At 34.3% G+C, this 17,397-nt stretch overlaps 1 protein-coding gene across 1 annotated transcript; it reads left to right on the forward strand.

Moving 5' to 3' along the window:
- Positions 1-7,766: 7,766 nt before the first annotated feature.
- LOC137732950 (ethylene-responsive transcription factor 1B-like) lies at positions 7,767-8,687 on the forward strand. The gene has a single exon (XM_068472184.2). The coding sequence runs from the start codon at positions 7,787-7,789 to the stop codon at positions 8,534-8,536; it is 750 nt and encodes a 249-aa protein (XP_068328285.2). The 5' UTR covers positions 7,767-7,786; the 3' UTR covers positions 8,537-8,687.
- The last annotated feature ends 8,710 nt before the right edge of the window (positions 8,688-17,397 follow it).

Here is a 17,397-nt window from a genome sequence, read left to right on the forward strand (position 1 = left end):
AACTATCTTAAGGTTGGTAAATTGATACAACGTAAAAGAGATAATAGCAGAGCAAATTCTAATTGGTCTTAGAATCCAATGGAAGGTTTCCTAAATATCTATGATCTTGGTTTCAAATGGTCTTTTGATAAGGCAAAAGAAATGAAACAAGTATAGACAGAGAACTTTTAGTTCGAAAACTTGTAATCTTTTTTGTTGATTGATTTGTGTGTCGCTCTGAGTCATTCACTTGAATTTATAGGTCGTTTATTCTTCCTTCTTTGAGCAAGCACTGTGTAGCTACTTGGAGCCGACTTGGTAATTACTTTCCAGAAAATAATTCTTTGGAGGGATTGTAATCCCAAACTATATGGGTGGTTACCCAAAACTAACTTAACCAAGACAATTATTTTGTTAACGAGGGAAATTAAGAAGATTCTCTCAAAGTAGGGCTTTTCACGTACTCTCCGTCATCTTAATTATGTTTTTGGTATAATATTTTATAATGTTTGAACGAAAATTTGTGCAAAAAATATAAGATGATAGAGAATCCATAAAGATTCTCACTTTTAGGAAAGTCTTTTTAGCATTTCCCCTTGTTAATTTCTAAGATCCTCTATGCTGATGAGTTGGCCTCTGGCATCTTTGACGTACAAGTCAAAGGCCAATTTGGGTCCAAGTGGATTTCGTAAAGGAACAAGGCCAGACAAGCTTTGCCTCTACAATTCTCACTCGTTGGACCTTTACTCAGGCCCAATATTTATTTCTAGTGTAATCAAGTTTTCCAAACCCTAATTAACCCAAGGTGTTAATTTACCTATTTAGATTTCAAAAATGGGTTATGCATCCCAGCAAATACGTGCACTTGCAGACTGTCCAGATAATGCACTCGTGAGGTGGCGATATTATCCTTGATCACAACCTAATTGATTTATCAACTAGTTAATCAATTAAGATGATCGCAAACGAGTACAACAATTATTCAATGTTTTATTACTCAATAATAATCATCACAAAAAAGAAGAAAAAGCTCAAGTAGTCAATTACCAAAATATAGATGCATTGAGCCTAGCCACAAAAAACCCAATGCTTCACTTATGTAAGAGAACCCAAGGAAAAGTTGTTTTCAAGGCTAAAGGAATGATGCATCTTTCCTTCTTGTGAAATGAATTACATGTAACAGGAATTATCGATATCATGATTTTTCAAATTAATAATACAGAATATATAAATTTTTTATTGTTGTATTTATCTAAAAAGGTGTTTAAAGTAAAGGTGTTGAGTGAGAACATACTACGGTATTTCCCGGGACCCATGTGACCTAACAACTTATTACCTGAGCACCAACATTTGACTTGGTTAAGGTATAAGATCGGAAATATTCTGTAATCAATAACGTTGTCATCTTTTAAAGCACAACCAATACTAATATTATAATCCTCAATTAGTTTGATAAAGTTTGTACTGATTCATGTATCGGCGACATCTACCACACAAATCCCATGTACCGGTTACATCTGTTATACTGAAATGATGGGAAAACTTCATCTTGGCTAGCATTTGGTGATGATATCAAACTTATCTTTTGTTCGTTTTCATCTACATGGGTAGTTTGAAGAATAAACACTTAGTATGCATAAAACAAACCAAGTAATTTCAAGGAGCACTCGGAGAACCTTGTAGAAAATAGAGAAGTAAATTTTCAAAAAGATCTGCTGCAGAGCAAATTCACCATCTATTAACGGGTGATCAGCCATATTCAGTGATGATTTTATGTTAAAATAGAAACAATTTAGAAAAAGATCAAACTTATTGATTGATATTGTTTGCAATGAATGAAGATAAAAGAGGAAATGTACTCTCATACTAACAGACTACAACCATCTTGTAACAATAGGTTGCTGCATTCTTAATGTTAAATAAATTAACTATTTGTTATTTGGAAACTAAGATGATTGTTATTATTTGTTGTTAGGGGAAAATTCAAATGCAATATTTTTACCTTCTTCGTATGCAACTTTGTAACTCTTTTCTTGTTGTTTTGTGTTTATTACCCTATTTACTCATGGTGATAATAAACTTATATTATTCACTACCCAATCTCTTCTACAACTATTATTTTCTCAATTTTCTTCATCTTTTTATTGTTACTTATTGACCAAATAAGGGTGTTCGTGTGGTGGAGCTTTGGACTCTTCATTGTGCGCAGATAGGTTTGAGTCACACAACGATTTAGTTAGGCTATTGTATTATGGATAGGACAAATTAAGGGAAATACTGCTGCACCGGTTCATGGAAGTTGTCAAATTGCAGTGGGTTTGAACTCCTTAAAGAGAGCGAGATATACTCGTGCTTCAGCCTAATTGTCAACGTTCTTCTTAAGGAGATTTAAGCAATTTTAAGGAGATTCAATTCATGAAGCCTGCACCTAAGAAGCCATTCGACAATATTAGACATCTCTAACAAGTCATTATGTTTCAAGGGAACTCATTCCAAGAGGTGGAGGGGGAAAGTCCTTTTTCTATCTCAATCTTTTCAAAGTTGCCTATGCTCTCATCGACAAAAATCCAAACAAAGAGAGCATGGAGTACATGAATGAAGATGAGCTCCATGACCATGAAGAAAAGTTTAAAGTCCAAGAATATGAAAAAGATGAGTACAAATGAGGATATTATTTTTTTAAATTTCTACATGCTTCTTAGAAGAATGTCATAATTTCCTTGTAATTTTCTCAAGACAATACATATAGATAAACCAACTTTATGAAATTATAACATTGTATATAATTTTCTCAAGGCAAGAATATGTATGTATGTATGTATTATACACACACACACACACACACACACACACACACATATATATATATATATAAACCAACTTTATGAAATTATAACAATGTGACATGTTATATTATAAAAAAACAATTATGTATGCATTGAAATTATATACAATGAATAATGTGACGACAACATAAACATGTGAATAGGAAAATCCGGCTTTTGGTTTGAAGATTTAATCAATAACTAACGACGGCATTCCAATACATAGCTAGTAATTATTCATGTTCTCTAGCTGTTTATTTTAAACAATTGCTTAATAGTATCCTAATATTCAAGGCATTCAAGGTATATCTTGGTATCAATTAAGGTTTTCTTAATAATATCCTATTGAATTAAATTGGTCATGCGGCTTCACAATGCGAATAAGTTATCATATAGATGGGTAGGTTGGATACATATTTTGGGAGGTGAGATTTGAACTTAGTTACACAAAGAGAAACACATTGTTTTAGCCAATCTCTCTACTCTCAAATTTATGATTAAGCAAAATCATATTAAGTTTGAAGTATTTGCACTCTGCTAATATCCTATATGCATAAATATAATTGACTTTTAATAATGAAATAAAAAGTATAAGATAATGACAAAAATGTCATACTCCAAAGGTGCTAAATGACATGCAGAAGTACGTAGTTGTTACGATTCACCTCTATCATACTAAGAGTACAATTATTAACAATGAAATTCATTTTCTTGTCCATGAGAAAAAGGAGCCCTCACTAAATATAATTTTCTGGTTTCATCTCTGAACTGTGTCTTAAAATAATCTTTCACCCTTTTTATTTCTACATAATCATAACCTACTAACCTTAAACATCCAACATGATCTTGGGTTTTGGATAACATTCTTAAGGATTTATAATCACATATATAGTTAGTTGAATTAATTTTTATTGTAGTAACTAGGGGCGCAGTCGTGAGCTTGAAGATGTTTGAAATGCTAAGTTGATGCAAAGTGCACGGGTGGGTGGTGCATATGATAATTGCAAGTTAGATATGAAAAATATATGAATCGACCATGTACGATGAATCTGTATGCATCATTTCTGGCCTAACTGGCTAGTCAAAATAATGGTGATGAATTGGCCGTTTGGAATCACCTCTATTTTGGTTCAATTTCATTAGAAGAAAAAAAAACAGTTCATTTTATATACTTTAAACAAAAATTAAATGGAGAAAGAATAAGTGAGATTAGCTCTTGGACAATGGTCGTGTGCTAGGCACATACCCTCTGAAGGGGTGAGGGCCATTACACCTAGAAACCCCCCGCATGTCCCTCCTCCACCATTTTATTGATGATATAAAAGAGGGGAGAGGAAGGGGGAAATAGGCCAAGACCCGCAAAGATAAAATGATCAACGAAAATGGTAATAAGGACAAAATATAATGTCACGAGCATAGGCAGAGGCTGCAAATTTCAAATTGTAGACCACCACTTATTAAGCATATATAACTATTTGCAACTTGATTTCCTTCTCTATTTGCAAGTTGATTTCCTTCTCGATAAATATGTGTACAAATAAATCACATTTGATGAAGTTGCCTCAAACAGTTCTTTCAATCCACTATAAGATACAAACAGACTGCTTGTGGAGCCTTGAAAAGATAATGAATAACCAAGATGAAATCTGTTTCAATCCAAATGCTTCCAATCTCTTTTCCAAGTTATTCGCACAGCCTCAATAGAACCAAAAATTTCTGCAACAACTGAAGTTACAAATTCTGTGTGTTTAGGGAGTGATAAAAATAGTGACAGGGAGTGATAAAAATAGTGACAGGGAGTGAAAAACAGTATCTGGGGACCACCACAATTAGCAAACAAGTCTAACATTTAAGCACATATGAAAAATAAAAACAGATAATTCAATTTTTTTATTGTTTCGTTTCAGTATTCGTCATATATATGCATTTAGAACAAAGAAAATTGAAGTTGAAGATGGAATAGAAATGACCTAGCAGCTTCCTTTGTGGTTTCCTCCTTTTTATTTTTTTTCTTTGTTTTTTCGTTCTTATACTTTTCTATTCGTTACCTCTCTTCTAGTTTTTCTATTGATATCTTTATGTAAGATTTGGCTTATTTATTTATTTAAATAGTGGTGGGGCTGTAGACAAGAAAATTGATGGAGTGCACAATTAACTACAAGGGAATAGTGTTCTCTTCCCTTTTGAACATAACAAGTAAATTAAAAGTTAAGATGTGAGCTATGACTTGGTATAATAATATTCATGCATATATAGATTATTGCAGTTGGCCATTGTAGTGTGCCATTTCGTTGCATTAAAATTTGAACATCTTTTCCAACAGATTAAAATATTAAATAATATTTATGCTTAATTTAAAATTAAAAAAGAAATAAATATGCCAAGTGGGAGTAGTCTTGCTTGACCGGTGATTCGGGCACTAATTGTAACATGCACCCTTGTCCCCCTTACAAGAGAAAATGAAGGAATAGTAGCAAAAGTCTTTAATTTTCATCAAATTATTTGGACCAAAATTTACTAGCACACATCTCCATATTATCACTGTGTTAAATTCAATATAGTTTAAATGGAAAAACCAAATTTATATTCGTGTTATAGGTTATAAGAAAATAGCAAATTTTTGTGGAAAATATTTGTCGATGCAAATTTCCGTCATTTTTAGTCTTGACGAAAATGCATCTGCAAAATAATTAACACCTCTGATCAAGGACCTAAGCCTCACGCGCCCACAAGGTGGGAGGGACGTTAGGACAATGGATCTCCGATGCCTATGTCAGTTTTTATGAGAGAGTAAAATGTTTAGGGATTTTTTAGGTAGCAAAAGCTTCTGAAATTTGGTAGAATATGGGGTATTTAGAGGGGATAGGGCCGGCCATAGTGTTAGGGTTTTACCCTACACGTGGCGGCATCCTATTGGCCAAGATTTATGGAGAAATATTCTCAAGATATTAAATAGGAAATAATATCCTAAGATAATAGAGTAATTATCCCTAATTGATTTAAATTGGGATCACTTACTTGATTGGAGTCAATCTTCAATTGGGAATGTATTAAAGATAGTATTTGAGTAATTAATCCTTATCTTTAATGTTTTGACTTTTCCTTGCCAAGGGCAGGTGAGCTGTGGGCAGTCGTATTCAGCTGTTGGGACTTTCAAAGGTGTGAGCTGCATGTGGGTGCATCTAAGAAGCTTGCCCATTTATTGAGGGCAATCTTGTCTTTCTTGGGCAAAATTTCACATGTCGCCTCTACAATATTTGGATTATTTTAGGCTCCACAATATTTACCTTGTGTACGTGATAAAGACAAAAGAAAAGAATGATCCTAAAATGGCATTTTCCTAGAAGTTCCATATGCATGAAATATGTCAAAGATGCACGCTCTTCTACTGCAGAGTTGTCTCTTTCGTGCACTAGTATCCAGTTCACTAGTATCCATTCTTTCTGGAGGACTTTCAAAGTTGATCAAAGTATCTTAGTTTTGATGACTTTGAAATGAAAAGTTTCAAGGGGGCATGTATCTATAGCTTTCAAACATCAATTTTTCAATGCCGACTTGATCAATTAGTTTTTGTACATTTAGGATAACATTTTTGGTTGTGTATATCCCAATCAGAGAACTATTCGCAACGAAAATTAACCCTAGTAAATTTGGAGGTTCATACAAATTAATTTCTCTTTCATTCGGGTGGAGGTTTACGTCCAGATAGCAGCAAAGTAGGATTTTTGGCTAATCATTTCACATGAATCCCGATGTTATACAAAGAGAGAGACGTAAAGAAAATGCAAAGTGACACCAATCTACCTAATGAAAGATTAGTCCCTATTGCCCTTACAAGTTTTTTAGCTATTTTGTTTTTAATTTTTTTCGTGCTTTCAAAAGGTTATGATTTTGATTTTACTTGTTGCATCAAAATCAAATAAAAATATATAAGTTGTGTGTGCGAGTCTTTTGCATACGTTTAATGAAGTCCGAACAATATAAATGCAAATGAACATAAATTTAGAAACATAAATAAAACCACTTTCGTACTGAAGGTGAAATTTTACTTAGAGTTTTTTTTATTAACACCACACATATTGTTAACCCACATAAAAGTTTATTGTTAAGTGGCTTATATATACACCTAACATAAAATGACCATTTAGGCCTAATAAAATTTTAAAGAGGGAAATTATATTCTAAATACACCCCAAGTTAATTTAGAGATGTATTCTAAGATTGTATTTCTTCAAGATCTCAAAGTCACCCACATCCTTCACTGTATAACAAAACCCTAATCACTAGAAGCACAAAATGTTGATGGAAAAAGATTATTTTTCATCCTTGTTCTGCAGATCTTCAATTTTCTTGATTCTTTGATAAGAGAAAGTTTGGAATTAGAAAAAGGAAAAGGAAACTGGTTAGTTCAGCAATACATTATTTACTTTGCAGGTGCAACCTAGAAGAACAAACTATACATATATATTCGGACAGAGAAGGAACTATACAATGTTATCAAAGAAAAGATTGGCGGAAGGTATGGCTATTTAACCCCACCGAATGACAATGTTATATATTGAATAGAGAATAGGGGAAATTTTTTGTTTCAAACTTGATTTCAGTTCCTTTGCTTGTTCATCGTTTTTTGTTCGTTGTGAAGAAAACGAGTTTGTAGAACTCATGAGGAGTTTGATGTGGGGTTTCTCTCTGACTTGGCCGCCATGCTTCAATTGACCCATGTGCTCAAATTCATCCCAACTTATGTGGCATCCAACAATAATACAATAATACAAAAAACTAATAAAATATAGCCACCACATCTATTTTAATATGTATCTATCTGGATGATTTTACCATTTCACCCTCGTAATTTTACCCCGTCCTTATTGTCATTTTAACCTGGGACCCTATTGGCCTCTATTGGTCCACATTGGTCCTCTGGGACCCATTGGAATTGGGTATATATAATGGAAGAGGATGCAAATCTTTAGCAAACCAACATGCACATACACACACAGAGAGTGATCCAAGCAGGAAACAAAGACACCCCAACTCTTCAAATGAATTACTCGATTTTTGATCCCCCAAACTCCAATTTGTCACCAGAATCTTCATTTGGATCATCATTTTCTTGGGATGATGGTCTTAAATTTGGCAACAATTCATTACCTTTCAATGAAAATGATTCAGAAGAAATGCTTCTCTATGGTCTAATTTCGGAGGCCACTCAAGAAATAACGTCAAGTGTTTCTGTTTCTGCAAACCCAATTAAGGAAGAGGAGGTGAGCTCCGCATTCGAAGAAGAAAACCTGAAAGAGGAAAAGTCCTATAGAGGGGTTCGGAGGCGGCCGTGGGGCAAGTTTGCTGCAGAAATAAGAGACTCCACTAGAAATGGCATAAGGGTGTGGCTAGGCACATTTGACAGTGCCGAAGCTGCAGCTCTTGCCTATGATCAAGCTGCCTTTTCCATGAGAGGCTCTACGGCAATTCTCAACTTCCCAGTAGAGAGAGTCCGCGAATCGCTTAGGGAGATCAATTATGGTACCTCGGATTTGGGAGGGTGTTCGCCGGTGATGGCGCTTAAGCGAAAGCACTCGATGAGAAGGAAAACTGCGTTCAAGAAAAGTAAAGTTGACAGAGATGTGAGGATAGAGAATGTGGTGGTGTTTGAAGATCTGGGAGTAGATTACTTGGAAGAATTGTTAAATTCAACCGAGAATACAAGTACCAGTGCCACTCCTAATTGGTGAACCAAAACAGCAAATTCATCTTTATTGAATTCTTCTTTTGTCTGTTTGTTCTTTTTTCTGTAATCAATCTCTTTGTAATTGTATGAACCGTGGCTCCAATCTTTTGTTTTTGCCGTGAAGTTCGTGGAAAGATAAAGGTGTTACGTATTAATGTGTCCTTGTTTAATCTGTGGGGGCTCAAATCAATTAGTTGAACCTTGAGGTGACTGTTGCTTTGAAATTTGATTAGGTCAACTAGTAGGGCTAAGTGACTCATAAAATGACATTGCCTCATGCACGCCTGCAGCACTACTCGAGTGACATGCATGGATGGGATTAATTGAACCATCAAAGTTAAATCACTCTAATACTATATTTTTCAATCATCAAATCTTCTGACCATTTTATTTCAGTTATACACAAAAATTCCTAATGCACATTCCTTCAACAGCCATCTTTTGTATTGGCCTAGTTTTGCAAGCTCAAGAGATTCTTATATCTTTGTACTTGGGCGTGGCGGCCCAATGCATTGCTTCAAGCATGTTCAAGAAGTTTACTTTCCTCAGCAAGCTAGAAACTGATATTTGCTTTACAAAATGCAATATATAGGTGTGTGTGTGTGTGTATATATATAGGATGCTTTTAAGGAGAAGGACTCCTAATTTTTTTTTTTTTTATAAAAATGGGAATTAATTGTGGGGCCCACATCACATCAAACTTTAACGATTCGAATAATTTATTTTTCAAGTTGCACCTCATAGATTATCCTTACAAAACATTAGCGAAATCGGAAGTATTTGAGACATTTAATTGAGTTCAAATAAATTGACGAACACTTGTTCGAAGAATAACTTTGAAAATTTCATCGTGATAATTAAATAGTAAATGGTTTCAAATTGAATTGAATTTTTACAAGAATGATCTATTGAATCAAGACTTAAAAAGTAGATGGTTCGGATCGTTGAAGTTCGATGTGGACTAAATCCCACAACCTAACCTGATCCCCCAATAAAATTGCGTATATATATATATTTTATTATCTTCCAATAGCGAAGGGTCCGGGATGCTGAAATATCAAGCATATATACATGAAAAAATATACAGCCAGGACCAGCAAAAGAGCTAGCTGCAACTTGCTGAATTTGTCATCAATCAAAATCTCAATCAAAGTTTTCTTGGTATTTCATAGCATGTTATGATTAAGGATTCAGGACTCATAAGTGCGGGAACATGTGTAATTTAATCATGCAATAAGGTCGAGGAATATGCAGATCAATATCAACTAAGGTAATACTAATTTTGATGAAAAGAAAGCTATTACTAATAAATAGGAAATTTTAAATAGAAATTAGTAGTTAGTGGAGAAGGGGAAAAGAGTGAGGCATGCACTGACCCAGCTGAACCACTTTGAACACTGTTTTGGTCGAATTTCAAAGAAGAGAAGCTTCTCAAGGGCAACTCAGTCTTTAACAATTTGGGTTTGGCTACGTACGACTTTCTAATTCATGCTGTTACAATAATAATAACATACAGATAATCTAAATATATATATTATCTTCACGTCGGTCCAATTTGGTTGTATTAAACTATGATAAAATTGTGATCCTCCTCCCTCTTCCTTCCTTCCTCCACCTCTTTTTGTTTATTTTTCTTAGACCGTTTTCTTTCTAATTTTTAATATCATTAATGGGTTAATTGAGCAGGGTATAACTCTATTTCTAACAGCGGCGGACGTAGAAGATACCTTAAATTTGAATATCGTATATATGTATAAAAGAAGAATTATGTTAGCTTATAGCATCGTATTTTGCGGCCGTTTGAATGCTAGTAATTTATGAGCTGTTAATATAGATATATATATATATATATATATATATATATATATATATATATATATATATATATGAAATACAATCATATTATCGTTAGTCATTGCCAAATGACACTACACATAATTGGATGAATAAGTTGGTTGTGCAACAGTCATAACTAAGGATCTAAAAGACACTAGGCACTAGTCGGGTGACGGGCTAGAACCTAGCACCTATGTATTAACAATACTAATCTTAATGAATACTTAGCTTAAGAATTGAGATTCAGAGAAAGAAATGAAAGCAATGAGAGAGAAAGAGAATGAAGAAGAAAGAATTTGAGCTTCAATTGATAAGTGAGAGAGAATACATTCTCTGCTTTATAAGCAGTAGTCGTTACAATAATTCTAAGAAACTAATAGATCTTTAACAAATTAACAGATTCCTAACAGAGCTCCAACCAATCTAACTGCTCTATGATGGCATGGACACTAACCAATACAATTGTGACACTTGTACATATTCTATTCCTTCATTTATCATCCCCCTCAATCTCAGCTGGGGTAACCAAGCCTGAGATTATAGCAATGTTTAACAAATGTTGGTCCATGAATGTTGGTGTAATCTTTTAGTGAGAATGTTTGATGTTTGCTCTTCTGTTGGAATGTATTGTACCACTAAGTCTTTCCTTTGCACTTTCTCTCAAATGAAGTGAAAATCTATGTCCAAATGTTTAATTCTAATGTGAAACACTAGATTGGAACAAAAAACCAAAGCATAAACGTTATCACAATGTAACAAAGCTGTTTCAGCAATGAATTGATGTCGATCATTTAACAAAGCCTAATCCATACCATGTCTGCAGCACAGCGTGCTAAAACCTTGTATTATACCTCTGTAGAACTTCTGGATATTCATGCTTTCTTCTTTGATTGCCATGATATTGGATCGTTTCCCATATAAACCACAAATCTAGTAATTGACCTCCTTGTGTTGGGATCAGTTGCCCAATTAGAATCTGAGAAGGCAGTAATTAAGTAATCTGATCATGTTGAGTATGTTAGACCACAATATATGGTACCTGGTACATATCTCAATATTCTTTTGACAAGAGTAAAGTGTATATATGTGGGATTGGTCATATATTGACATGCTACATGTACAACATATTATAGATCAGGTCTAGTGAATTAGATATTAAAGTGCACCAACTAAACTTCTATATTTAGTAGGATCATGTAATAGTGTACCCCCATATGCTATTAGTTGAGTATATGGCTTACATGGAGTTATAGTTAGTTTGCAAGTATCCATCCCAGCTTTGTGTATCTAGTCTTTTGCATACTTGGATTGATTAATGAAGATATCACATTGTGTTTATACTGTATCTACAATCCCAGAAAATATGACAACTTTCCCATGTCTTTTAACTTAAACACTTCACTGAGTACTTGAATAACAGCTTGAACTTTGACAGAAATAAACTCTGTTAATATAATATCATCTACATATAGTGACATTAGAGTAATAACATCCATTCCATCATGCTTGACAAATAAGCTAGTATCAGAATGTGACATTTGAAATCCCATTGCAAGAAAATACCCTATGAACTTTGCATTGCAGGCACTTGGTGCCTATTTCAAACCATACATCGACTTCACTAGTTTACAGACATAATTTGGGTGTGTAGAGTCCACAAAACCCTGAGGTTGCTTCATGTATAACTTTTCTTCCAATTCTCCATGCATGAAATGCATTCTTGATATCAACTTGTCTCAATTCCCACTTGTGATGAGCTGTAAGTGAAATGATTAACCTGACAATTGTATGCCTCACAACTGGACTAAATGTTTCAAAATAGTCTAAGCCAAGTTCTAGAGTGTACCCTTGAGCCACTAAACGAGCCTTATATCTTGAAATTGATCCATCATGGTTCTTCATCACCTTATATACCCATTTACTATAATGGCCCTATAAGTTGGTGGATGAACCAGAATCTATGTACCTTGGCTTTTCAATGATTAAACCCCTTCTTGTATTGCATTTTGCCAATTAGTACTTGTTGCTGCACTTCTAAAAGATTATGGTTCGGTTATATAAATGCTATGTGCAAGAAAAGAGAAACCACTATAACTGGAATCTTGATCATCAAGTTTCAATGTTTCCAATTCGGCAATGTTGCTAGAAAATTTGAATAATTTCTTCTTGAGAGAGCAACTGCTTATAACTTGGTTTGCTTTTTCTATCCTGGCATATCATTGTGTGTTTGAGATTGAGGTATCTAATTGTGTAGGATCTAGGACAGGTAACATTGAAGCTGTATTTGGAGGAGAGTGAGGTGAGTCAGTTATTTTAGATGCTTGTGCACCAGTGGAACAAGTTGTTATGACAATTTTATATTAGAAACATTTGAAGAAATTGAAGAAGTAAAATCCATGTTGTCATGATTTATGTTCATAGTTTAAGATCCTAAAGTCCTAGACAATGTCTGTAGGAATAGTCACTATTACTAGAGAATTTGATGAACTAGAGGCCTGAGTATCAACTGACAATTGATTCCTTGATGTATAAGTAACAATCTTGTATGGGAAAACAGTTCCATCATGTATTACATGTCTATAAATAATGAACTTTTTCTAGATTGTATAGGAAAACAAATCACTCCCTAATACCCCACTACATATCCAACAAAAACACACAAAGATGCTCTTGGCTGCAGTTTATTCTCATTATAAGGCCTAATATATGGATATACAGTTGTGGCAAACACTTTAAACCTTGCAATGGTGGATTATATCCAAATAATAGCTGATATGATAATTGCATACTCAAAACCTTACATGGCATTCTATTTATAAGAAAAACAGAATGAGCAAATGTATGGAACTATAACTCCTGAGGTAATTGTATAGTAGTGAGCAATGTTATTTCTGTATCCATTATGTGTCTGTGTTTCCTCTCAGCAGTTCCATTTTGCTGAGGGGTATATGGACAAGAAAATATATGAACAATACCTTTATCATTTAAAAATTCATCAAATCTATTTCTTATATACTCTCCACCACCATCTATTTGCAAACATTTAATACTATAACCAAACTGATTATTAATAAGACTATAGAACTTATGAAAAACATCAAACACTTCTGATTTATTGATCAAAGGGAAAATCCATACATGTCTTGTGAATTCATCAACAAAACTCACATAATACTTGAACCCTCTATAGATTTTGTAGGTGAAGGACCCAAATATCTGAATGTACTTTTTGAAAGGGAAAAATTACAACTCTTTCCTATCTACAAATTGTAACCCAAACATCATGCGAGCAATACAGAATGAACACAAGTGTTGTTTATCATAAATGTGCCTACTTCAACATTACAGGCAATACTTCATTGTTAGGATGACCACACCTTTGATGCCACATTGTAGATTTCACCCCTTGACCAAAAACCCCAATGAATCCTAAATTGAAGAAATTGAACTCCTTGAGAGCGTCTTCATTGGGACCCGAAAAACTTACCATCACTACTCCTTCCTTGGTATATTACAAATTTTTTTAGATTGTTCTGCACATAGAAATTGGTCTCATCACAAATAAACTAGCAATAGTTATCTTTGCACAATTGTTTTACTGATAATAGACAAACAACAAATGTTGGAACATGTAAAACACTCGTTAAAATCAAGGAATGTGATAGTGCTTGTAGCTTTGCAGAACCAATATGTTTAATTGGTAAACTTTCACCATTAGCAATAATAATTTTGTCCTTGCCTTCATATGGTGTAACATTTTGCAGAGGTTGCACATCAGCTATCATATGGTGATATGCTCTTGTATTCACAATCCAAGAGTCATTAGGAAGAAATGACTGATATGCTTGAAGCAACTGAGGTGCTTGAGCTTGCATAACACTCAAAGAAGGAGTTGGTGCAGAACCTAGATTGTCCTTTTTCTTTCCACATATTTAACATTTCGCAGCTTGTCCCATAGAACTAAAATTAGTTGATATCTTCCAACAATTTGGAGCTAATGTCCTCTCTTTGAGCAAATTTGACACTCAAGAACAATGTTTGTCCTAGCTTCAATATTTCCAGCCTATGACTGCTAATTCCCACCTGATTGTTTATTTCTAAATGACTGGCCCCTTCCATTAGATGATCTGTAACTTCCATTCCCATTTGTCTTTGGTTTATAATATTGTCTAGAACCATTGCTTGAATTACTATTACTTGAATTAGAATTGTCTTGGTGTATTGTTCAGTCCAACAAAGCCATAGCTATTTGAAAAATCGAGAAATGGTGTTGGTTGATGAAATGGGGTTGATTGAGATTATGGATCAATATACTGATTACTCATATATCGAAAACCTTGTTAAGAAAATGGCATTGATGGAAATGCATTTTGTTGAGGATATGAAAAACCAATAGTACTTGAAATACCATAAAATGGACCTTGTTAAGGATATGGCACATCAAAGCTTGGAACACCATTTGGTACCGTAATAATTGTACCTCTAGTAGAGTATGAGATATCTTCAAAATGACTTGAAGATCCATGTGTCATACCATACATAGAAGAAGATCTAGTAGAACCTTGCATATACAAACTAGAAAAATTATTTGCCAACCCATTCACCATATAATCATTCTCCCTTTCAGCACAGAGTAATTGCTCCCTAAATTCTCTCTCCACAAAAAAAAAAAAAAAAAAAAAAAAAAGTATCCCTTGTAAGGTTTACTGTTCTTATAATCGAGTATTCTCTTGGTAGACCAGACAGAGCAGCTACAATAAAATCATTATTAGATACAAATTCACTAGTAGCAATTCACTATTCTTTTATATTCCTGTGTTTAGATAGATATTGATGAATAGTATCACCCTTTGTTTTGCACAGTCTTGAACTCAATCTTTGAAGTGATAACTCTGGCCTTAGAAATGGAAGCATACCTATCTTGTACACCAACTTGCACATCATGTGCAGTTTTGCAACTCAAAACATGTTCAATATGCTCATCTGACATAGTTGCACTCAGTAAGCTCTTTAATGTTATGTCAGTAGCTTCCCATTCAAGAAATACATTAGCTACCCCCCAAGCTCAGTATGAATCATTAACTATGGTGGAAACACGGCAATTCCATCAAAGTGATCAAACAATTTGTACCCTTTTAGAACTGACTTGAATTGAAAGGCTAATTTACAAAAGTTTTTGTCGTACAACTTTATTGTTAGAATACAAAACAATCCTTCAATTTTCACAGAAAGATCTTTTATCACAGATTCAACAAAATGGCTTCGCACTCACAAATTTCAACAGTAATTGCTTCATCCACAAATCTCAATAGAAATATAACTCCAAGATTACTCAGTAATGGTTTCGTGCCCACAAACTTTCTTCTAATGGCTTCGTGCCTTTCAAGCTTTTAGCTATTAAACTCATATCATAGAAACTAAACTACAAGATTGCAGAAAAAACAACCTAAAACTCCATATTTCACCATGGTCCTAAAAGACGCTAGGAGCAAGTCGGACGGCGGGTTGGGGCTAGCGCCTAGGCGGTGGCCTAGGTGGACTAGGCGGGCCGGGGCTAGCACCTAGGTGGTGACTAGGCGGTGGCCTAGGTGGACTAGGCGGACTAGGCAGATTTAAGTAAATTTATTGTGTATTGTAGAAATAAGTGTCCATTTATACTTAAAAAAACCACACATAATTATATTAGTATACATAAATTGCAAAAATAAAATTAGATATATATTATAAAGTATGAAACCATATTGAAAACATGGGGAACAAGTATGTAATGAGTGTTCATCCAAGTATTCAACAAGTCCCTTACATCTTATTGAAAAATTAAAATGCAAAATGAAAGTTATCGATTTTCTATCTAAGTGAGAGTCGGGACGTAGGTTGGTTTAGGCGGGCTAGGTGGGCACCTAAGCGTGCTAGGATCTAGGCGTACTTAATTTTCAAACACCTAGGGACTAATATTCAGGTCGGTGGTCAGCCGCCTAGTGCCTAGGCGGGGCATAAGCAATGCTAGGTGGGAATTTTTAGAATAATGTATTTCATAGAAAACCAATAACCAAGCATACAAATCTCCAAGAAAGATTGAGATCAAGAAAGATTCAAACTATTTCGTCGGAGACATTCTTCAATTTAGCTCGCACCCCAAAAATACCCAAATCACCAATGATGATGTTCGAAGATTAAAGAACTAAAACAGCGAAAAATCACACCAAGAGCCCCCAAAAAATTAATGAATTACAAAACCACAACAGAATCGCTGGTTCTATACCATATTAATAGTACTAATCTTAATGAATACCGAGCTTAAGAACTGAGATTCAAAGAAAGAAATGAAAGCAATGAGTGAAGAGGAGAATGAAGAAGAAAGATTTTTTAGCTTCAATTGATGAGTGAGAGAGAGTGAGAGAGAATACTTTCTCTGCTTTATAAGCAGTAACTGTTACAATGATTCTAACAAACTAATAGACATTTAACAACTAACAGATATGTAGCAAAGCTCCAACCAATCTAAATGCTCTAATATGACATGGACACTAACCAATACAATTGTGACACTTGTACATACCATTCCTTCACTTATCACTAGGCGGTTAGGCAAATTAGGTAGTTTTAAGTAAATTTATTAAATATCATATAAATAAGTCTCTATTTATTCTTAAAAATACATAATTGTATTGGGATATATAAATTGAAAAATAAAATGACACGTAGATTATAAAGTATTAAAACATACTGAAAAGATTGGGAATAAGCATATAATAAGTATTCAACAAGTGTCTTACAACTTATTGAAAAAAAAAATGCAAAATGAAAGTTATCGATTTTCTACCTAAGTGAGAGTTGCAACCTAAGCAGGTACTTAGGTCAGCGTAAGCGGGTGCCTAATCAGAACAATGGCCAGCCGCCTAACACTTAGAAAACACAGGGGACCACTCTTCCCCCTATTTTACACACACAAACAATTAAGTGGAGAGCTCATGTCTAGAAAAAGAGAAGGCATAAGCTTCTACCATTGGAACTAGTAGCCAATAGCAG

Source organism: Pyrus communis, chromosome 16 (assembly GCF_041283825.1).
Source record: "Pyrus communis isolate YQ-2024b chromosome 16, ASM4128382v1, whole genome shotgun sequence".
Lineage (NCBI taxonomy): Eukaryota > Viridiplantae > Streptophyta > Magnoliopsida > Rosales > Rosaceae > Pyrus > Pyrus communis.